Source organism: Carcharodon carcharias, chromosome 4, assembly GCF_017639515.1.
Source record: "Carcharodon carcharias isolate sCarCar2 chromosome 4, sCarCar2.pri, whole genome shotgun sequence".
Lineage (NCBI taxonomy): Eukaryota > Metazoa > Chordata > Chondrichthyes > Lamniformes > Lamnidae > Carcharodon > Carcharodon carcharias.
Genome location: NC_054470.1, coordinates 545,433 through 568,620, shown reverse-complemented (window position 1 = coordinate 568,620; position 23,188 = coordinate 545,433). Strand labels below are relative to the sequence as shown.

Genomic DNA, 23,188 nt, shown 5'->3' with positions numbered 1-23,188 from the left:
CCCAAGAATCTAAAGTCCCCCCCTCCTGCACCATCTGTCCAGCCACACATTCATCTGCTCTATCCTTCTGTTCCTTTTCTCACTACCTGCATGGCATTGGGAGTAATCCAGAGTTCAGTACCTTTGAAGTCCTGCTTTTCAATTACCTACCTAACTCCCTAGATTCTTCTCATTTCTCTTTCTTCCTATGTCATTAGTTTCAACATGGACCACGGCCTTTGGCTGTGCATCCTCCCCTTCAGAATACCCTGCAGCTGTTCCGTGACATCCTTGACCATGGTACCTGGGAGCCAACAAACCATCCTGGAGTCACGTCTACGGCTGCAGAAGCACCTGTCTACTCCCCCCCCCATTAACGAATCCCCTACCACTATTGCCCTTCCACATTTCTTCCTCCCCTCACTGAGCAGCTGGACCACCCACAGTGCCATGGCCTTGGCTCAGGCTGGGCTCCACAGAGGAACCGTCACTCTTGCCGCTTTCCAAGGTTGAAAAACGGTTTCAGAGCCAGATGCACTCGGGGGATTCTCTCACTACCTGCCCGGTCCCCTCCTTCTGTCTTGCAGTCACCCATTCCCTCCCTGCCTGCACTTACTTAAGCTGCTGGGTGACCATGTCCTGAAACGTGCTATCCACAAACCCCTCAGCCTTGTGAATGCACCGTGGCGCCCCCCCAGCTGCCGCTCAAGCTCCAAAGCCTGGAGCTCGAGTTGTTCCAGTCAAAAGCACCTCCTGCACACATGGTCACCCAGACCGCCAGGAGCATCTAGGATTTCCCACATTGCGCAGGATGTTCAAATCATGGGCCCTCCAGACATATCTTAACTAAACAGAATATGGACCCTTGCTTTTATTTTACTCTTACTCCTACTTGTGTATAGACTAGATGCTAGATCCTCTAGGTAGACTAGGTCCTCTAGGTGTTGCTGCCTGTCCCAGGGTCCTCCGCTTGCACTCCTGCTACTTTAATCTCTTTGTTCTGAAGTCTCAAGCAGTTTGGAAGCTATCCAAGAAGAATCCTGATGTACGGACATGGCCTCAGCACCTCGCGGTCATGGAAGGAAGGAGGGCATGTCTGGTGGGCACTCTGCTCCCCTTTTCTCAGATCAGTGCCTGGGCATGGTGGTCAAGGAGGTCAGTGCCAGGCAGCATATCCTAATACCCAGGGATGCCCACCTGAACAAGGAGGCCTGGACAGAAGTCGCAGCCTAGGTCAGTGGGTACAACGTGGTGCACCGTACATGGCTTCAGTGCCACAGAAGGTTCAATGATCTGCTGCTGTCAGCAAGGGTAGTGCAGAAATGGCATGGACCTGTGTGGAGAACCTTAGTCGGGTGCCCGTTGCTCAGAATGTTCTGGGCTCTAAGAGTGTATGCGCCAACTGGTACTTAAGCCTGCCCTGCCAAAGCTGGGATGTCAGCACGACTGGTCTCAGTGCACTGCAGTCTGAGATGTGTCACAGTGACACAGCCTGCCTAATGACAGGGACAGAAGGTGGGTGGGAACCAGAAAAGGACCTTCAGGGAGTCGGACAATAATGAGGCTATTTTTCCTTCACAGAGTGCTGCAGAACAGGTGGATGAGTGTCAAATCTGTGCATCCTCACGAAGTACGAGAGTGAGGCACTGGAGCTGGAATGCCATCAGCCAGCTCGCTCCTCCGGTCACGGTGAGACAGGGGTCTCGGATGAAGGTAAGAATGCAGGTGATAGATGCAGTGAGTACTGGAAACATAATGGGCTCCTCTCATCAGAAACTAAACTATTGTAGCCAGAGAGCCCACTGAAGCTCCAATGCAGATGGCACCATGCAGCAGGTCTCCACTGTCTCCTCAGCCTGCCTAGCAGTGACCATGATGATTGAATGTACTGATCTTTTGCCTTCCTCCTGCAGATGTGCCATCTGCAGGAGCCGCCAGCAATCCTGAGGGCCCTCCATCTTGCTCCAAGGAAGACACCATACCTGCACCACAGTCACAGTGTCTCTGAACCAGGCACCAGCGCAGATACTCAAACGTTGGTGGCTATTAGTTACTCGACTCCACGGGTAATGCACGGTAGTGAGGACACACTACACTCGCATGAGGAGCTGGCAGAGGCAGAGAGGTCCCAGGGAGCCGACGATGGGAGCACATTTGGATCAGGACCATGCTGTGTCCAAGGCAGATGACGAGCCTCTGGAGACGCCCATCAGGTGGCAAATGCTGGATGTCCAGCAGGACGCGTGAGAAGAACTGGTGGAGATACATGAGGGTCCGCATGCCATGGTCTCTGTCATGGAGGTGTCCATGTGGAGCATGAGTTCTGCATTGAGATTTAACGACGAGCACACAGCGTCATCCACTGAGAGAGTGGTGACTTTCATGGAAAGGCAGCTTCAGGAGCAGACTCAGGGGTTCCTGGGGTTGCACTTGGACCTGCAAGACCTCACACAGGCAGCGACCTCAGGAGGTCACTGCCAGTGTGTGAGAGATGGGTGAGTCACCTAGTCACCCTGCTGGGTCCCAGTCTATCAATGGTGATCAGGAAGGTGCAAACACACTTCACGCTGGCAGACGAGCTGCCTGTTGTTTCTGCATGCTTCTCTCAGGGTGCTCTGGACGAGGGCACCAACTCCTCCGTCCCTCTGCCAGTGGCCGCTGCAGCTGATAATGCTGCGATGACTGAGGAGTGCCCAGCTATGGGGCTGGATGCATCCTCCCCAGGCGAAGACTGCTCAGGCTCCGCCAGTGAGAGGACAACTGCCAAGGTCATCAGGGCCACCAGGATGGCAGAGTCAGCAGGCTGCCTCTAACGCCACTGTCAATAGTGGGTGGGGGGGTAAGCAAAACGTAGTGCCTGCAGACATAAGTTGAAGGCACTTTGAACATAGCAAAGGTGTGTCACGGGTGACAGTTTTTTGTTAATTTTTACTTTTGTGTTCGGGATGGACACTTTGTTCATGTGAAGTAACATAAACATTTATTTTACTTAAATGGGCTGAGTTGGCTGGATGGTATGAATAGGTGTCAGATGCAGCACAGGCTTGTAAAAGTACGGTGTTGTGTGGTGCTGGCATACTAGGTTGGGTTCTCATTTGTTAGCAAAGGAGACAGTGCCATTGGCTTGACGAGGCATCGATATCTTGGATGCCTAGCAGCAGGTTCCTTGGATCAAAGCATCCCCAACGTCCCTGCCTCCATGGTGGTTCCTGTCCTCTGCCTCGAGGTCCTCACCCTGACTCTTCCTCTGAGCCATCACTTGAATCATCCTCCATGGCCTGCGGAGCTGCCTTGCTTTCCTCAGCCTCCAGTGGGGTCCCCCTTGTCAGAGCCAGGTTGTGCAGGGCGCAGCATGCGATGACTATAAGGGAGACACACACTGGAGGATACTACAATGCTCCCCCTGATCAGTCCAGGCATCTGAAGCGCATCTTCAGCAGCTTGATGGTCCTCTCCATCACTGCCCTTGTGGAGGCATGACTCCTGTTGTATCTCTCCTCGGCCTTAGTTCCTGGGTGACAGAGAGAGGTCATCAGCCACCTCTTCAAGCGACTATCCTTGTCACCCAGAAGACATCCATCCACTCATGCAGGAGCCACAAAACTGCCTTGGTATCCAAGTGCCGCAAGACGTAAGCATCATGAGAGCTCCCAGGGTAACAGGCACAAACTTGGAGAATCTGTGTCCTGTGGTCACAGATGATCTGAACATTCACTGAGTAGAACCCCTTTCTGTTTACAAAAGCTCCAGGCTCACTTGCTGGAATCTTGATGGCTATGTGAGTGCAATCTATCACACCCTGGATGCGAGGAAACTCAGCCATCGCAGAGAAGCCTTGTGCTCTCTCTGCCTGGCTTGCCTCGTCTGTCCGGAAGTGGGTGAACGTCTCTAAAGATAGCATCAGTCACAAGCTTGACGCAACTGTGTGCAGTTGATTGAGAAATGCCGCACAGATCTCCCACTGAGCCCTGAAAAGAACCAGCGACAGAGACGTTCAGGGCTACTATGACCTTCGAAGGAACAGGCATGGGGCATCTGCCCACACAGCTGGAGGCGATTTCCAGACCGATCATGTGACACATTGCTGTCACCGTGTCCCTGGAGAGGCGAAGTTTCCTGCAGCACTGGACCGCCGACATCTGGAGGTAGTTAGAGCGCTGCCTGAACACTCTAGATGCAGGGTAGTGGCATCTTTGGCATGCCCTCCCACCTTGACCTCCCTGTTGGCCCTGCACCAACTGATCCCCTGCCTCTCCTCTTAAAAATCATTTCCTGGGACGCTGCCTGCGCCCACCTGGCTTCCTCTACTTCCTGCCCCTCTCATCCTCTTCAGAGGAGGTTCCACCAGTGGATTACACTATCCCCATTAGATGGGATGCAGAGGAGCAGTGCCTTGAAAATGAAGGAGCAATGTGCTGTAAAACTCAGAGGAACCTTCCAGGGAAGTTGAGGACCTAAGATGCTGAAAGGCAGGCTTGACAATCAAACGAGATGCCAAGATACTCGGGGACAACTCCGAACTCACAGAGCAAAGGACTGGCAATGACAGAGAAAGTGCTGCTGCTCTGGGAGCCTATTATTCCACCCGTGGATGAGGAAATGATTAAAATGTGAATTCCGCCCACCCATTTTTCCTGTGTGACTAGCTAAAAATCGCATGGACAAATTAAGATCACGGTCAATAGGCTAATGACCTTAATTGGCCTTTCAATTGTCGACGAGTGCTGCTCTGACTCCTGTGCGCACTTGATGTCAATATTGCACACATGCGCAATGACATCGGGACGGACACCCAACATCGTTTTGCGCAATTTTACGTGCATTCAGGTTGGGTGCATGCCTGACCTCGGAACGCAAGATTCAGGCCTTGTCTCTCACTCTAGACAGGACTGGATCACGATTCGTCCAGTTTATTATCTGCCTTGAGCAGACTAGCGATGCATCCAGGAAATTCATTACTAATACGATCTCTTGGGAAATTGGGGCATGTTCATTGCTCTCCTGAAAAGGAAGGTGACTTAGGGCATCAGCATTGGCTATATGCATCCCTGGTCTGTGCACAAAAGTATATTCATATGCGGATAAAATTAGAGCTAATCTTTGAATCCGTGCAGAAGCTATGGGAGGGATAGTATTTCCTTCACTGAACAGACCCAAGAGCAGTTTGTGGTCAGGCACTATTGTAAAGTATTGGCAATGTACATATTTGGAATTTTTTTTTTAAATTTAAAACAACAGTGCCTCTGTTTCTTCTGTTTGAACTCTGCAGCATGCCTGGTAAGCATATTTTCATTTTCTTCTGTTTAAACAAGATACTCACAGTCACAGGGTGACAGACAATGCCTGACCCAAACCCATCCTCGTCGCCACTTTGTTATGGACTTGATTTTCCAGACAGGTTTCTCATTAGAAACATCAAACTTTATTTACAGGCTGCAGCAGCAGTTACATGCTTCCATCAAGCTCCAGAACTAGAAGAACTCCCACTCTAAGGTTCCCTGCACTTAGTGATTCATTAACACTGTCATGTGATACTATACAACACAATAAGTCTTAAAGCTACAGTCACTACATTCCTTAAAGCTACAATTACTACACTTGTTTTGTAGACAAACATGGCAGCAAATTTAACAGCACAAGTGGGGCCTGAAGGTATAACTCCTGTATGCCTGATATTAATAGAATTTTACAAACCTATGCATAACATTTAAGAAACAAACATATTTTCAGTTTGCAGATGGAACAAAGCTTGGAAATACAATAAGTAAGGGGAATAATAGCAGACTTCAGGAGGACATAGACTTGTTGAATAGGCAGACACATGACATATGACTGAAATGTGAAGTGATGCATTTTGGAAGGAAAAAATATGAGCAGTGATATAAATTGAATGGTATAATTTTGAAGTGAGTGCAGCAACAGAGACCCCTCAGGGTTCACATAAATAAATCACTGGTGACTGTAAAACAATTTAAGAAGGCTGTTAAATACATATAGGATGTTTGGCTTTAAAATAATGGCATAGAGCACAAAAACAAATAAGTTATGTGAACCTTTATAAATCACTGGTTAGGCCACAGCTAGAGTACCAAACTTTAGGAAGGATGTCATAGCCTTGGAGAGCCCTTATTAAACACTCAACCTTACATGTCTGTGACAAAGGTAAACTATTGCTCCTTGACCTTCTCCACTTGCCTGTAGCTTTTGACACAGTTGATTACATCATCCTTCTCCAATGCCCAGCTGGCTGGGTCTGCATTCATACCTACCATCCATTCTTACCTACCCAGCCGTAGGCGTAGAATGACCTGCAAAGACTTCTCTTCCAGCTTCGTTATCTCTGGAACTCTCCCGAGTGCATGCTCGGCCCCCCCCTCATATTTCTCATCCACATGCTGACCTTTGGCAACATCACCTGAAAACATGTCAGGTTCTACATTTGCTGACAAAATCCAGTTCTACTTCACCACGACCTCCACTATCACTACTGTCCACCATCCACTCCTCAATGAGCAGAAATATGCTAATTCATTTTTGGGAAGACTGAAGGCACTGTATTTAGTCCCCACCACAAACTCAGTTTCCTAGCCACCTTGTGGTTGTACTTGACCCCAAAGCAAGCTTCCAACCACACACCCACTCCATCACAAAGACTGCCTACTTGTACCTTCTTAACATCACACTATCTTCCCTGCTTCAGCCATCTGATCATAAACACTCATCCATGCCTTTGCTTACCTTGGAATTGATTATTCCAGTGATCTGCTGGGCAGTCTATCATTTTCCATCCTCCATCATCCGAGCTTTGCTGCCCAGATCCTAACTCATACCTAGTCCTGTTCACCCATCATGTCTGTGCTCACTGACCTACAATGGCTGCTGATTCAACAACGTCTCAAATTTTAAAATTCTCAAATCCCTCTATGGCCTTGCCCCTTCCTTTCTTTGTATCCTACTCGAGCCCCACAACCCTTCAAGGTCTCTGTGCTCTTCCAATCCTGGCCTCCAAATGCATTAGAAGCAGTTCAAAGAAGGCTCACTTGATTGATCCCTGGGATGGGGTTGGGGTGGGGGGAGTGCAAAAACAAAAAGTGCTGGAAAAACTCAGCAGGTCTGACAGCACCTGTGGAGAGAAAGACAGAGTTAACGTTTCGAGTCCGTATGACTCTTTTTCGGGGGGGGAAATTATCTTACGAGGAAAGGTTTGACAGGCTAGGCATGTATCCATTAGAGTTTAGAAAATTGAGAGGTGATTTTATTCAAACATAAGATCCTGAGGGGACTTGACAGGGTGGATACTGACAGAATGTTTCCCCTTGTGGGAGAGACTATAACTAGGGAACACATTAAAAATAAGGGGTCTCCCATTTAAGACGGCAATGAGAAGAATTTTTTTCTCTGGGGGTTGGGAATCTTTGGAACTCCCTTCCACCAAGAGCAGTGGAGACAGGGTCAATGAATATTTTTAAGGCAGAGGTTGACTAACAAGGGAGCCAAAGGTTATCAAGGGTAGGTATAATGTGGAGTTGAGGCCACAATCATATCAGCCATAATTATTGAATGACAGAGAAGTCTGGAAGGGTCAAATGGCCTATGTTCCTATGTATCCCCGATATTAATCTCTCCCCCATACCTTTAGCTGCCTAGACTCCATGCTTTGAAATACCCTCTGTAAACTTTTGCATATTTCTACCTCTGTTTTCTCTTCAAAACCACCTCTTTCACCAAGCTAATCGTCACCTATTCTGATATCTCATGTGGCTCTGTATTAATTTTGTTTAATGCTCCTAGGAGGTACCTTGGGTCATTTCACTACTTTAAAAGGTGTCAAATAAATGCAAGTTGATATTGTAACATCTGTATTTTGCACAACTCATTTAGTTTCTGATATCTCTTGACAGAGTTGATAATGTTGCATTTGCTATTTCTTTGAAGCGCACTGGCAGCAGTCATTTCAATTACTAATTACACCTACTGATACCTATGTACAAAGGCATTATGCAAGAAGCTAATTGGGTTTTTTAATACAGAAATGGCTCTACAACATTCAAAATACTTAGTCTCTCATGTAGCCTTTGAACGAATGATTAACTAGAACATAGTCAACAATCACTGGAAAAAAGTTAAAATTTCACTTTTGTATCTAAAATAGATTTGAAGAAAATTATTAACAAATAATTAATACAATGATTTTGTTCTCTAAAAATTGCACATACCAAAGGTAAATTCCCAAATCATCTACATGAGCAGAAGCCAGAAAGTCTCCAGTGGGGGACATGGTGATACTGACAGCTGCTGAGTCAAGCAAGAAGCAGTCTATTAGGCTGTGGGGAGAAAAAGAAAAAAAGTGAAAATAAAAAACAGAATTTCAAATACAAACTTTGAGAATAATATAATTTAATTCTAAACATTCACAGCTCCTTCCACCTAGTGCCCTGAGGTGCTCAAGTCAAACACAAGGTGTCAAAAAGGAACAAATTGAATGAACTGGAAGAACAATTCAATGTGGAGGGTATGACATAGTAACCATTACTGAGACAAGACTGCAGAGTGGTAAGGATTGAGAACTAAATTTACCAGGTTATAAGATCTACTTATAACATAGGGAAAATTGTAGAGAGGGAGGAGCAGCCCTAGTAATCAAGGATTAAAACACTTCAGTGGTGAGGGGTGATATAAGGAGAAGTAAGCAGGCAGTGGAAACTTTACTACAGGTAGAATTAAGAAATAAAAAAGGATTAAGGACTGTAAAGGAGAGGTACACCTGGTAACAGGTGTGACATGGTAATTTACATAAATACTGAGATTAGACAAGCATGTAGCAAAGCAGAATAGTTTTATTGGGGGATATTAGCTTTCACATAGATTGGGACAAGCAGAATAACATATCAAAAAGGTAGCGAATTTCTTGAATGTGACCAGCATAGCGTCCTACAGCAACATGTCCTAGAACCAACAAGGGGCATGTCATATTCGACTGAGTAATGAACAATTAGCCAAATTTATTTAACGGCCGAATGGTATGTAACGTTTATCATAATCCATGGTTCAATTGGTTGCACTCTCGTCTCTTAAGTTAGAAAGCTCAAGGTTCAATTTCCAACCTAGGACTTGAGCACAAAAATAAAGGCTGACATTCCTGTGCAGTACTGATGGGGTTGAGCACTGTTGAAGGTGTCATCTTTCGGATGAGACATTAAATCTGAACCCCGTCTGCCTTTCCAATACTCAATGCTACAATTTCAAAGAGCAGGAAAATTTTTGCTTGTGTCCTGGCCATTATCTACCCCTCAGTGAACATCATAGAAACAGGTTATCTGGTTATCGCTTTATTGTTTTTAGGACCTCACTGTGCACAAATTGGCTCCTGCATTTCCTACACTACAACAGCGATGACACTTCAAACGTACTTGATTGGCTGTAAAGAGTTTGAGACATCTAGTGGTCGTGAAAGGCGCTATATAAATGCAAGCCTTTCTTTCTATAATATGATCAAGTTCAGCATAGTGTTTGAACGGGAGAAATGTGAAAGTTACTAAGATTCTAGATTTAGGTAAGGCTGACATCAATGGGATGTGACAGACACTATCCACAGTAAAATGGACAATATGTTAATGGACAAGATGAGAGAAGATCAATGCAAGGTGTCAAAAAGAAGAATTTAAGATGATTTCTCTAAGGGGCAAGACTTCCTGCCAAAAAAGACAGCCATGGACAACTAAAGTAGTAAGGGATAACATAGAACTAAAAGAAAAAGCATACAAAAATGCAAGAAATTGCATTGATCCTGGTAAATCGGAGATACGAGGAACAGCAAAGGTGACAAAACAGACACGAGTTACAAAAAGCATGAAAAGAAATTATAAGGAATATCAAAACTGATACATATTTTTCCTTTTTACAATTATTAGGAAAAAGGAGGGTGATCTGAACCAATGTGGACCCCTTGAAAAGTGATAACGGCAACATTGTGAATCCAAAATGGAAATGTTGACAACTGAGTAATTACTTTGGGCCTGTTTTTACAAAGGAGGAGGTCAACATGCCAGACATCCCAAGGCAACTAATATTGCATCAGGGATAGGCGCTCACCAAATTTATCATAGTAAGTAAAATAACAGTAAAGAAGAAAATAATGGCCTTAAAGAGTGCCAAAGACATACCTTTTGAGGAAATCTATGAAGACAGAGGGAGAAGTGGCGAGATGGAGAAGAGAATTCTGCAGCACATAGGAACATACCCTAAGGCTCTACCTATGGTGTGGGGGAGAAGACAGCAGTAGTCGAATGTCAATGGAGTGCAGGCTTACAGGGGTAAGGTGGAGCCAGATAATGGAGAGGTTTGAAAATTGGGAGGCTAATAAGGTAGACGAATTAGGTACAGGGAGTCAATGGTGGCCAGTAAAGCCTGAGGTGATACAACCAGCAAATCCCTGCATTATCTGGTGTTTAAGTAGACTGAGGGCCAGATAAAAGTAAATCTTGAGCTCAGGAGGGTGTGGTTGGTGGTTTTAATGATGGTGAGGCTGCAGATCGTCTTTCCAATGAATCAGTTGTGGGTTTTTAATTCTACTTGGGGTTAAACAAGGTACGTTAAGCTACACACCATCAAGTTCAAAACAAACACACAGACAGGAATGGAATCAGTGCCTGAAGCCCAAGATTTCTGGGGGAACTGACCAGAATGGCAATTGCCTTGTCATAGACATCTCTGTCTCATCCATGATACATGGACAAGACTGCAGCACCCTTTATTAGTTAAGCTGAGAATACAGAACTGGATGAAAAGCAAAATATTAACAGCTGGAGATAGATATCTTGTATTTCACCGTAGTGTGTTAATAAAGCAGACTTAAGCTTCACAAGGGGCTTGGATGCTGGGCGTGTATCTTTGTCACCATCATCAATTGCTATGTTTCACTATCTGTCCCTCGGTATTTAAAATGCTTGCATTATCCAACAATTGTCAAAGTACAAGTAATAGAGGCTTTGCTCATTTTGAAAATTAAACACCTGTTTACACCGGGTTTTCAGATTATACATATATTTTTTCCGCTGTAGATTTTGACAAACACGGACAGAAATAGTGTAATAACTAGCTATATATAAAAAAACAGATCTTGTACGGGCACAACACTTACTGACCACAAATTTTACTTTCTGTAGTCACAATATGCGGTCACATCCCTGCATCAATATTTAACACAAACTACCCGTGTAAATATTTATAGTATGAATTTCCAATGTAACTAGATGCCCATCATGGTTTGTTGATAACATAATTCTTTAAAAAAATTAATCTATTTTTCCTCAGCAATTGAATGTTGATGTCCAATATTAGGTTTTAACATTTGTATATTTCACAATAAAATGATAAATTTAACCAATAAATTGGCTTTTTTGTCTTTTAGTGCCTTCCTACCCTTAAATCCTTTATTTTAAGGTCTTATCTGTGAATATCTCCACAGTAGATCTGCTGGTTCACTAAAATGACTTTAAATAGTGCAAAGCATTATGCCATGATTAAAAGTTTTTTAGCATGAGCGTAAAGTAGTAACAGAATTTCTTCCAATATTATGACTGTATGGCCTTTCATTTCAACTTACCACCCTGATGGAAGATCCCAGGTCCTAATGGTACAGTCCATTGAAGCAGTAATTAACCAACGACCATCTGGACTAAAGGTCTTCAAAAAAATTGAAAAACATTTTACAGGTCATAATTCTAGGACACGAGTTTTATTCAAGAGTTGGTGTTATATTGTCTTTAGTCTACCTTCTTTAAAGCACCTTTATTAATTTGAAATAGAGCTACAACTTGTGAAATGCAAAAATGATAGAAAACACTTCCTTTTACTCATTCATGGGATGTGGGCGTCACTGGCTAGGTGAGCATTTATTGCCCATCTCTAATTGTCCTTGAGAAGGTGCTGGTGAGGCTGCCTTCTGGAACCAGTCCATGTGGTGTAGGTACAACCACAGTGCTGTTAGGGAGGGAGTTCCAGGATTTTGACCCAGCGACAGTGAAGGACAGTCAGGCAGTGTCTGTTGAGAGAGACAGGGTTAATTGCTAGATTTTTACGTGGAGGTGGTGGCCCTGTCACGGGACAGCCTGCCTCTGCTTGGTCAGATCTTACTGCAGCCAATCAATGGTCATTGGCTCAATACAGGACTTTCACCATTGGGAAGAAAGTCCCAACTCCGAGAGCTGCCGGCAATCAGATGGCTGGCAGCTCTCTAGTTGCAGCAGCGCACCATGCAGTCCCCAAAAAGATGCCATGGATCTGGACCCAACTTATACTCTCACTAACCCCTGCCCCGCCCCCAATGGGGGTGCAAAATTCCCTCCAATGTTTCAGGTTAATGACCTTTTCTCTGAACTGGGAAAAGTTAGAGGTTTAACAGTCTGTAAGCAAGTACAGAGCCAGGGAGAAGGGAAAGAACACAGAGGAGATTAAATGGCAAAAGGGCTAGACATGTAAAGAAACAGAGATGGGTTCAGAGGTGTAAATGGCCACAACAGAATAGCAGAGGTGGAGGTAAGCAAAGAAAATCTGCCAATGAGAAGAAAGTTTCTGTGGCTCAGTAACGTGGCTGAGGAAGGTAGGTTGACCTAAGGGTGCAGACCATCACACTAACCATGTATTGATACAGAATCCCCAGCCTAAGCACAAGCCTATACCTTCGTCACTCTCAGTGGTTCTGGTGCAGTTTTCTTTCTTTATCAGCACCTGTCCACAGCAATGGCGGTGGTGGTTAAAATCTAAAGTATTTGAACTCAATGTTTAGTCTGGATGGCGTTAAAATGCCCAAATAACATGAGATTCTGCTCCTTGAGTTTGCGCTGGACTTCACTGGAGTAGTGCAGGTGGCAGAGGACAGAGTAGAAGTGTGATGGAGAATTAAAACAGCAAGCAACAGGAAGCTCAGGATAATGCTTATGGACTGAACAAAGATGTTCATCAAAGCGATCATCCAATCTAGGATTCCTCTCCCAATATAGAGGAGACGGCATCATGAGAAGCAGATACAGAATACCAAGTTGTAACAAATAATCGCTGTTTAACCTGGAAGAACTGTTTATGTGGACACTGGAAAAACAGGAAGTGAGGGGGCAGGCTTTGCATTTCTTGTGCTTGTATTAATATACAAACATACGAAATAGGAGAAGTGGGCTATTAAGTAGTAAGTATTAAGCAAAATGGAGCATTGATCGTGCATACCATCATTCCATTGAACTGCTTATTAATGCTTCAATTATTCATTAATTTTAAGTATAAGTTTTGATTAAAGGTTTTAAAAATGTAAAATTACTGTATTGGATGAATGTCAGTTTTACCTTAATTATTAAATCTTGCTGCTGAAATACTAAAGCAATTCTGAAAAAGTAAAACACAAGGGTGCATTTAGACTGTACATGGATTCTTTTGGAGAATATCAAATGCCGGGCACCAGCTAATAAGCTGCAGCTGCATTCATCCACAAGTGAAGTATGACTGACAAAATAATTGCCATTAGTCTGCCCACCCTCCAGTGACACACTGCATCAGTCAAATTCAAATGAAGCATTTTCTGGATAACAAGACAAAATATTTCAAGACGCAAAAGGTCCTCTCAAAAATGCTTGCATTTCTTATACAAAATATCATACCATATCATTTATTTGATTGTGATGTCCAGTGAATCTTCTCACAAATTTCCTCGTTTCACTATCCAGGATTGCTATCTTGAAATCATCCACAGCAACAGCCAACATGCCACTGGTGGAAATGATATAGATGCATTAATTTTTGAAAACAGCAAAATCATGTGCCATACTAAAATCTGGAAGTCTTATAAGCAGAACGTAAAGCATATTTGGAATTTGATGTTATGGTGTTTACAGGCACATTTGTAAATTCTTGATTACTAATAGTTGTCCAAGATTACCAAACAGCGCATCCAACAGCAAAATGCTGTAATAATACCAATCTGTGATCCTGCAATTGTAAACTGATCCAAAGCACGGTAGACGGTGCGCTTTCAAAAAAAATACAATATTAAAATTACCTCGTGTTTATACATGGCTTTTGTTCATTCATATGTGGTGGCTTGTTAGGTTTTGTTTTGTTTCAAAGGCAATATGAAGAAAATAAATTCTAAATCGTGTTTTATGGTTTTGTCAATTAATTATTGATCCTGACTTGTAATTTAGGTCTAAAAGATATATATCTATTCTTAGCTGTGAAATTAATCAGGGAAATGCAATACACAAATCATTTAGCTGCAGGTTTTTTCTTTCACAGTGGGACGTTGGCCCACTATTTGTTGACAACAAAGAATAATTTTAATCCACACACTGTTATTAGTGTATGAAGAACCCGGAAATTTGTAGCAAGAAAGATAGACCAGGAGTTGCAAGTCCCACAAATTGCTAGGTAATTTGGCCTGGATGTCCCGCTGACCCCATCAACTATCAGGTCACATTTCTACAAATTGCTCCACTGTTAGCCTCAAAAAAAGTGAGCTCACCACTCACATCCATGAATTTTAAGAAATTGCTGCATTTGCACTTTTAGAACAAATGGAACTTGCTGCAGAAAGTTAGGGCTAGGACCATTTTATCCATGAGATTTGTTCCTGCAATGCCACTCAATCTCTCCGGCCTAGAAAGAGAACAATTGAAACAGTGGAACCCTCAACCTTGCAGGTTATTCCTTAAAGGTTTCAAATATCAACATTTAAAAAACTTTTTTCTAACTTTTTCCTCTCCTAATCCAATCACAGGAACACAGAAATAGGAGCAGGACTAGATCATATGGCCCGTTGAGCCTGTTCTGCCATTCAATACGATCATGGCTAATCTTGGGCTTCAACTCCACTTCCCTGCCTGCTCCCTATATCCCTCGATTCCCTGAGACCCTAAAAAATCTGTCCATCCAAGCCTTAAAAGTCTTCAACGATGGAATATCCATCCTTATCTGGGGTAGAGAATTTCAAAGATTTATCACTCTTTTGAGTTAAGAAAGTTATCGCCATCTTAGTCCTAAACGGTTAGCCCCTTATTCTGAGACTGTGCCCCACATTTTAGACTCCTCGACCAGAGGAAACACTCTCTCAGCGTCTACCTTGACAAGCCCTTCAGGATTTTGTAGGTTTCAATGAGTGTTTTTCTCAGTCTTTTAAACTCCTGAGGATATACGCCCAATTTACTCAGCCTGTTATCAATGGACAACCCCCTCATTCCCAGAACCAATTTAGTGAACTTACACTGTACCACCTCAAGTGCAAGTATGTCCCTTCTTAAATGTGGAGACCAAAACTTCACGCAGTATTCCAGATGTGGTCTCACCAAAATGTTGTACAACTGTAACTAGACTTCTTTATTCCTGTACTCCAATCTGCTTCCAATAAAAGCCAACATGACATTTGCCTTCCTAAATGCTTACTGAGCCTGCATGGTAACTTTCTGCGTTCATTTTGCGAGCACACCCAAGTCTCTGTGGATAATGTCCAAGTTTCACACCCCTTTTAAAAAAAAGTCCTGCTTTTCTATTCTTTGAGCAAAGAGGATAACTTCACATTTTGCTGCATTATACTCCACCTGTCATTTGTTGCCCATTCACATCACATTATCTTTACAGTGCAGAAGGAGGCCATTCGGTCCATCAAGTCTGCACTGACTCTCTGAAAGAACATTCCACCCAGTCCAACTCCCCTGCCTTATCCCCACAGCTTTGCACATTTTCTCTTTTCAGGTAGCAATCCAATTCCCTTTTGAATACCTCGATTGAACCTGCCTCCACCACCCTTTCAGGACGTTTGTTCCAGACTCCAACCACCCTCTGGGTGAAAAAAATTTCCTCATCACATTTACTCCTTTCTGCCAATTATTTTCAATATAGTTCCTGATGTTCTCTTGGGTGAGAACAGTTCCTCACTTTTCACCCAGTCCATAACCCTCAGGATGTTGAATATCTCTATCGAGTCTCCTCTCCACCTTCTTTTCTCCAAGGAAAACAGTTCCAACCTCTCCAATCTATCTTCTTAACTACAGTTCTTCACCCCCAGGAACAGACTCACGTGTCCTCCTCACAGCTCACTTTTCCACCTAGATTGGTAATATCAGCAAACTTAGATACATTACTCTCTGCCTCTTCATCTAAGTCATGAATAGGTTGTAAATAGCTGAGGCCCCAGCACTGATCCTTGCGGCACTCCTCCATTCGTTGCCTGTCAACTTGAAAAAGCCCCGTTTATGCCCACTCTCTGCTTTTTATCTGTAAACCAATCCTCTCATGCTATATTACTCCTTAATGCACAAGGCTTGTCTTATCAATTAACCTTTCGTGAGTAACTTTATCAAATGCCTTTTGGAAATCCAGGTAAACTACATCTACTGGCTCCCCTCCATCTACCCTACTTGTTAGATCCTCAAAAAACTAATAACTTTGTCAAACAGGGTTTCCCTTTAGCAAAACCATGTTGACATGTTCTAATCATACTATGCTTTTCTAAATGCATTGTTAATACTTCCTTAATAACATTTCCAGCATTTTCCCAACAATTGATGTTAGGCTACCTGGCCTGTAGTTCACTGCTCTCTTCCTCCTTTCTTGACAAGTAGTGTAACATTCGCCAACTTCCAATCTGATAGGACATTTTCCCAACCTAAGGACTTTTAGAAAATCATTGCTAGCGTATTCACTCTCGCTCTCTCTTTTAGAATGCCAGGATGTAGGCCATCAGGTCTCTGGGATTTGTCTGGCTTTCGTCCATTAAGTTTCTCCAATACTTTTTCTCTGATGATATTAATTTCCTTAATTTCATTTTTTTAGCCCCAAGGTTACTGTCAATTTATGGTATGAAACTCGTGTCTTCAACTGTGAAGACAGACAAAATATTCGTCCAATGCCTCCACCATTTCCTCATTCCCCATGATAATGTCTCCTGGCTCTGCTTCTAACTTTATTTTAAATTTACCTTAGCTACTCTCTTCCTTTTCATATAGTTATAAAAGTTCTTACAATCTGTTTTTATATTTCTGGCCAGTTTACTCTCATTCTATTTTTTTCCCCTTTTTGTCAACTTTTTGGTGGCCCCTTTGGTAGTTGCTAAAACAGTCCAAATTCTCAGGCTTGCTTGTAAGCCTCTTCTTTTAATCTAATAATTTATTACCATCCCCAACTTCCAGAGTAAGTCACGGATGGGTCTTGCTTGCTGAGTTTTTGATTTTCAATGGAATGTATTTGGTTGAACATTTTGAATAAATGTTTCCCACTATTAATTTACCTCCATATCTTTAGGTCTATTTACCCAATTACCCTTAACCTAGTGTCCCTTCATGCCTATGTAATTAGCTTTGTTTAAGATTCTTACTTGTGTTTGGAGTACATCACTTTCAAACGTAACATGGAATTCAATGGTATTATGATCCTTATTTCCCAGTGGATCTTTTACTAAGACAGTTTCATTACCGTGTTTCATTACACAATACTAGATTCTAAGATAGCCTTATCCCTAATAGATTCCACAACATTTTGCTCCAAGAAACAGTCACAAAAACATTTGACAAACATCTTCTAGACCATCCTGCCAATTTGATTGTCTCAGTCTATATAAAGAATAAAGATCCCCACAATTATTCCATTGCCTTTGCTGCAAGCGCCAATAATTCTTGTATAATGCTCTGTCCAATGGTATAACTATTGTTACGTGGTCTAAAAACTTCTCCCACCAGTGTTTTATGACTCTGGCTATTTCTAATTTCCACCCATACTGATTCAACTTCATGATTTTCTGAGGCAGGTGTTTTCTCACTAAAGTCCTTATGTCATGCTTTATTATCAGGACTGCCCCTCCTCCTTTGCCACTCTACGGTCTTTCTGAAATACTGTGTACCCTTGATTATTTATTTACCAGCTTCGATTACCTTGCAACCATGTCTTTATAATGGCAATTAGATCTAAATCATTTACATCCATTTGTTCCACTAGTTCTTATTGTATCTATCTTATTGTAGATGCTTCAGTGCGTTCAAGAACCTTTAATTTCACTTTTTACTTCCATCTCCTGCAATGACCTTATTCGCTAATGTACAATTTTTGTTAAACTCTGTCTATGTTACTCTGCTTGCCTTTATCCACATCGCTATATTGATGTATAGATGCCCTGTTGAACTTGCTGCAGCAATATCAGATTTCTCACCAGCAATTTACAGTGCAGTTTTATTCCCCCCTGAGCTGAAGGGTGTGGAAGATACCTAACAAATGAAGTACACCATCAGGTTCTCCACTCCAGCAAATTCTGTGCTATTGTTTAGTTCTGCCATAGATCTGTAAGGTCAACATATGTCAACGATACACATCTCACATATAACTTACAATGGTCTTCCTCACCAACAAATTCAAATCAGCAGAAGGATGTTTTTATCTCCATGCATGTTACAATGTGCATCTAAAATTTAATAAAGTTTCCACCCATTGCAGACAAAAACCATTACAAGCAGCACAAGTCATAGTGCCATACTTATATCCACATCTACATTTGGGTTCCCTTTTGTGGTCCTGATATTCCTGGGTTGGAGGAGTCCGTAAGTCAGCAGTAGAGCTTTTATGAGCTTTTGCGACCACTCTTTTTATTCATTCAATGGGTGCGGGCTTCGCTGGCTAGGCCAGCACTTATTGCCCATCCCGAATTGCCCTTGAGCAGGTGGTGGTGAGTTGCCTTCTTGAGCTGCGACAGTCACAGTGGTGTAGGTACACCCACAGAACTGTTAGGGAGGGAATTCCAGGATTTTGACCCAGCAACAGTGAAGGAATGGTGATATATTTCCAAGTCAGGATTGAGAGTGGTTTGGAGGGGAAATTCCAGGTGATGGTGTTCCCATCTATCTGCTGCCCTTGTCCTTCTAGATGGTAGTGGTCATAGGTTTGGAAAGTGCTGTCTGAGGAGCCTTGGTGAGTTTCTAGTAGAAGCCTCACACAGATGTTTGGAGTTAAAATGGGATGGCATCATCTGTCTCAAATTTTGTTATCTCTGCTTTCCCATCTTGGGAATGTGTGCCACTGTTTACACTGTCTGGCCCTCTATCCAGCTCTACCCCCCCACCAGCTTATATTTCACCTCTTTTCTATTTTTACTTAGTTCTGTTGAAGAGTCATACAGACTCGAAACGTTAACTGTGTTCCTCTCCGCAGATGCTGCCAGACCTGCTGAATTTTTCCAGGTATTTTTATTTTTGTTTTGGATTTCCAGCATCCGCAGTTTTTTGCTTTTATTGTAGTTTCCTATTACCTGTTAATCAAGGTATAAGTTCTTGCATTAACAGGAAACTGATGAGCTAAGATTGATTGGAGATGTTTGGCCATATCCTGGGACTGACTACAGATATTGGGGGGGTGGGGGGAATCAATGTTGCACTGAGGAGTCCCTTTCCTACTTTCAGCATTACTCTTCCAAAATATTGTATTTCAAGAGAATTGCTGAGCTACTATTTAAGGGCTGCATTGTGAGATTCCAAACTTCCCATGACATATATACATTCTTTAAAAAAAAACACACAGACACAGAAGAGGTACAACAGGCAGTTTATAGAGAAGCCAGATCAATGACGCAGCACCAGAGGAAAGCCAGACTATCTCAGCACTACCTTCCCAGCAAGATGTAGTGACCTCAGCCGATTTTCCAAAGACCTTCCCAAAGAGATCTATCTGAGCAGGCAGCTCTTCGTTCATGAAACTTTTGAGGAACTCCGTTCATTGCAGCAGTCAGAATGCACAGCTCTGACTGTAGCACAAAGTGACTACAGCTCTTACACTACAAGCTCATTCCAGGGACTTTTGCTGTGCACTTCACTATTAGGAAAGTCATCAATGCCCTACATGTCACTAATACTAAAAGTAATTTGTGCTAACAGGTAGCTTCTCTTGCACAGGAATTCACAATATGCCAAGAATATGCCATGATGCTGGTCTCTTTCATCAGTCCAGCTTTATTTTCACAGCAGGAGTAAGAGACAAGATGGTTGAAAAGGGTACCTCCTACTCCCCAGCTCACAAAGCATTCTTGTAAGAGCATTAATGCTGCAATGGAACACATACAAAGTCAAGGGTAAAGACAGATCAAAGCTTTGGGACACACAAGATTCTGTGTCCGAGTTCAGAGCTGTCTTGCAGTACGAACCTGGCTTCACACCTTTGCATTCAGGGAAGGACTGTAGACAAATGCCCCAGAGGATGCCAGAGTGCCAGATGACGACATTGCTGGCACTGAAGAACCAGCCTATTAAGAACAGAAACTACGTGCAATTGCAACATCTGCTAGACACCACAGTATCAGACTCATACAACACAATCTTATAAAATATAGCATGCCTGAAGTCTCAGCCATCATAAAATATGCCCCCACATCAACCTCTTTTAGATCCAAGCGCTTTCACTTTGTAGCTATTACACCCTAATGCTAATTAATCAACAAGTTGTATTTTTAATTTTAATTTTTAATTATAACAAGTTGTAATTTATTAAAAAGAATTATTAAAAATTCTTTAATATGGAAAACTATGTCAAGGTGCTTTAAAGAGGCAATTGGGGATGTTGCTTAGGGGAAGGCAACAATGAGTGTCTCGATGGACACTTAAAAGAATACCAAGAGTGGTGCAGAAGTTATCTGTTGGTTTATGCAAGATTCTATCCTGGGGTTGCAGGACTATAAGAGGACAGGAACAATGATAGACTGGGCTGGAGTGGAGGTCGGAAACCTATGGTTCCACAGCCACATATAGCTCATTAAAGACTCTTGTGGCACCCAATCATTGATCGAGTCCATTTTTTCTCATCAATTTTTAGAAAGATTATCTAAATGTGTTTCTAATCTAATTTAGAAAGAATATCAGATATCTAAAAATCTCCTTGGTGATGGATATTTTAACAAATAACAGGTAAAACTTGGGAAATGTTTAATCACTCATAGGCCTGAATTTTTCTCTCAGCACGCATGCTGGATCGGCGGGCCTGGAAGCGGATGTAAAGTCTGCGCTCGCCCAACACAGGTAGCCGACAGCAATCAAGTGCTTGATTAGTCAAGTAACAGCCAGCCAGTGTTAAAGTCGTTCACTGAGGGGGCCAGCAGCAGGTGCGGGGGGTGGTTGCTGAAAACAGGGCGGGCTCCTCCATGAAGCAAGCTGCAGGCAGGGGGTTTTAGAAGGACAACAGGAAGGATGCTGGCAAGACAGAGGGAACAAATCTGGACTTTATGCAGTGTCAGGACACTCTTCAGAGACAGCCAATTTCTGCTATCCTGCACCACAGGCAGGGCCAGCTTGTGAAGGGATTTGTGGCATGGTGGCCAGAGGACAAAGCCAAACAAGTGGCAATGGAAATGTCCACACAGAAACAGCTCCCATTTCTCTGATGACTGTTTGTGGTCCCTCCCTGCAGACAGCGATCAATGAGAGATGCTGTTGCCAGGTGATGGCAAGAGAAAGCTTCTACATCTAACCAAGAAAGCTTGGACAGAGGTGGCAACAAGAGTGAGCCGTCGGCTCGCGCTTAGGACTTGGGTGCAAGAGGGTGAATCACCTTCTCTGCTCTGCAAGGATGAGTAAGGAAGCCAATTTGTATCTTGAATGAATGCATATATGTGTGGGCATGCATTTGGTGGGGCTGGAAAGTGTTACACGATCAGCTCCAGAATCAAAGGAGATCTGTGCTTAGAAGGCTGTTTAAGACTAGGTAAGATGGCAGGCACGCCTAGGAGGGAGAAGTCCTGAAACGTGTTGAACATGTGGAACAGCAATTTTGGGGAGGAGCATGTAACCTCAGCTATAGAAAAGGGACTCATGGATGTGTTCTTGTCTTCACAGGAGAAGAGAAAGCTCAATGCGTTGGAATGCAACCATTCAAGTGATGGCGTGCCAAATTTGACAGTGCTAATGCCAATGGAGGAGAACATTTTAGAGTTGGCATGTGAGCAAGGGGTGAGATCTGCGAGATCAAGGAGAGGCGGGGGTTTTTGAGGAGGGTAATAGTGAAGGCGATACAATTTCTTTGGGGCGGGGGAGGCTTCAGAAATGAAGTGCAAGGTTATGTTCACTGTTCCTCTGTGTTTTTGCATCAGTACATGTTGGAATTGCACTGTGCCCATGTGCAGAATGCAGCAGCGCCTACTTACTCTGCTTTTTAATGCTCATGTATAATCACTGCTGTTTTTCATCCATCAGATGGATCAATGACAAAAGCAATTGAGGATCCAGACCATCCACCATTGACATCGGAGGAGGAGGGACTCTCAGATGCTGCTGCGTCACATCCTCGCTCTACGCCTCGCGCCACCTCAGACTCCGTCACCTTGATGGAATTGAGGACATTGGTACAGATGGTAGCACATACTGGGGGAAGCATGTCACATCTGCCTGAGCAGCTGTTGGAGGCTGAGTGTTCCCAGGCCATTGGCAGTTGGAGGAGTGTTGGAGACCAGGAAGATGCTGAGCCCCAGGCACCCCAGGCAGATGCTGAGCCTCTGGAGTCATCCATTAGGCAGCAAATGCTGGATGTCCAGCAGAAGGTGCATGGAGATATGGCAGAGCTTCCAGAGGGTATGAGTGCCCTGGTCCGTACAAAGGGCAAGTCCAAGCAGGTCATGGGCACTGCAGTTACCCTCTGCTTTGAATGCACAGCATCCTCCATAGAGAGATTGGTGACTCTCATGGAAAGCTAGCTCCGGCAGCTCAATCAAGGTTTTCTAGGGCAGCGTTCATTCAGACCTGCAAGTCCACACACTGGCAGTGACCTCAGCAGCGAATTAAGAGCATGAAAGATGGATGAGGCACCTGGTGTCTCTGATAGCTGCTTGTCCATCTATGGTGAGCAGGGAGGTCCAAGCAAACCTCATGCTGGCGGATGAGCAGCAGTTATTAGCAACTGGGGGCTCCTCTCAGGGCTCTCACGATGGTGACAGCAGCTCCTCTGTTCCTCTGCTAATGACAGTATTGTCTGAAGACTCCACGATGACTGAGGAGTGCCCTGCAAGACTCTCCCACCCAGTTGGGGCCCTCACAGCCTCCGGCAACCAGAGGTCGGCCACCAAGGTCATCCAGGCCAATGGGGCATCTGAATCAGCGGCCTGCCTCCAATGTATTGCCTGCAATGGGACAGGACAAAGGCAAAGCACTCGTAAACAGTTTAAGAAATCACAGTAAATACAGAAAGGCAATCATGGGTGAAATCTTTA

General features: G+C 43.6%; 1 protein-coding gene across 2 annotated transcripts in view; it reads right to left on the bottom strand.

Annotated features, from left to right (window-relative positions):
* The window catches only part of wdr36 (WD repeat domain 36), a 124,803-nt gene that overhangs the window by 15,659 nt on the left and 85,956 nt on the right, over window positions 1-23,188 (bottom strand). For both annotated transcript variants that reach the window (XM_041186807.1, XM_041186806.1), the window contains exons 15-17: window positions 13,629-13,737; window positions 11,585-11,664; window positions 8,196-8,303 (exon numbers count right to left, since the gene is read on the bottom strand). In XM_041186807.1, coding sequence (XP_041042741.1) covers window positions 8,196-8,303; window positions 11,585-11,664; window positions 13,629-13,737 — 297 coding nt within the window. The remainder of the gene's footprint in view (window positions 1-8,195; window positions 8,304-11,584; window positions 11,665-13,628; window positions 13,738-23,188) is intronic.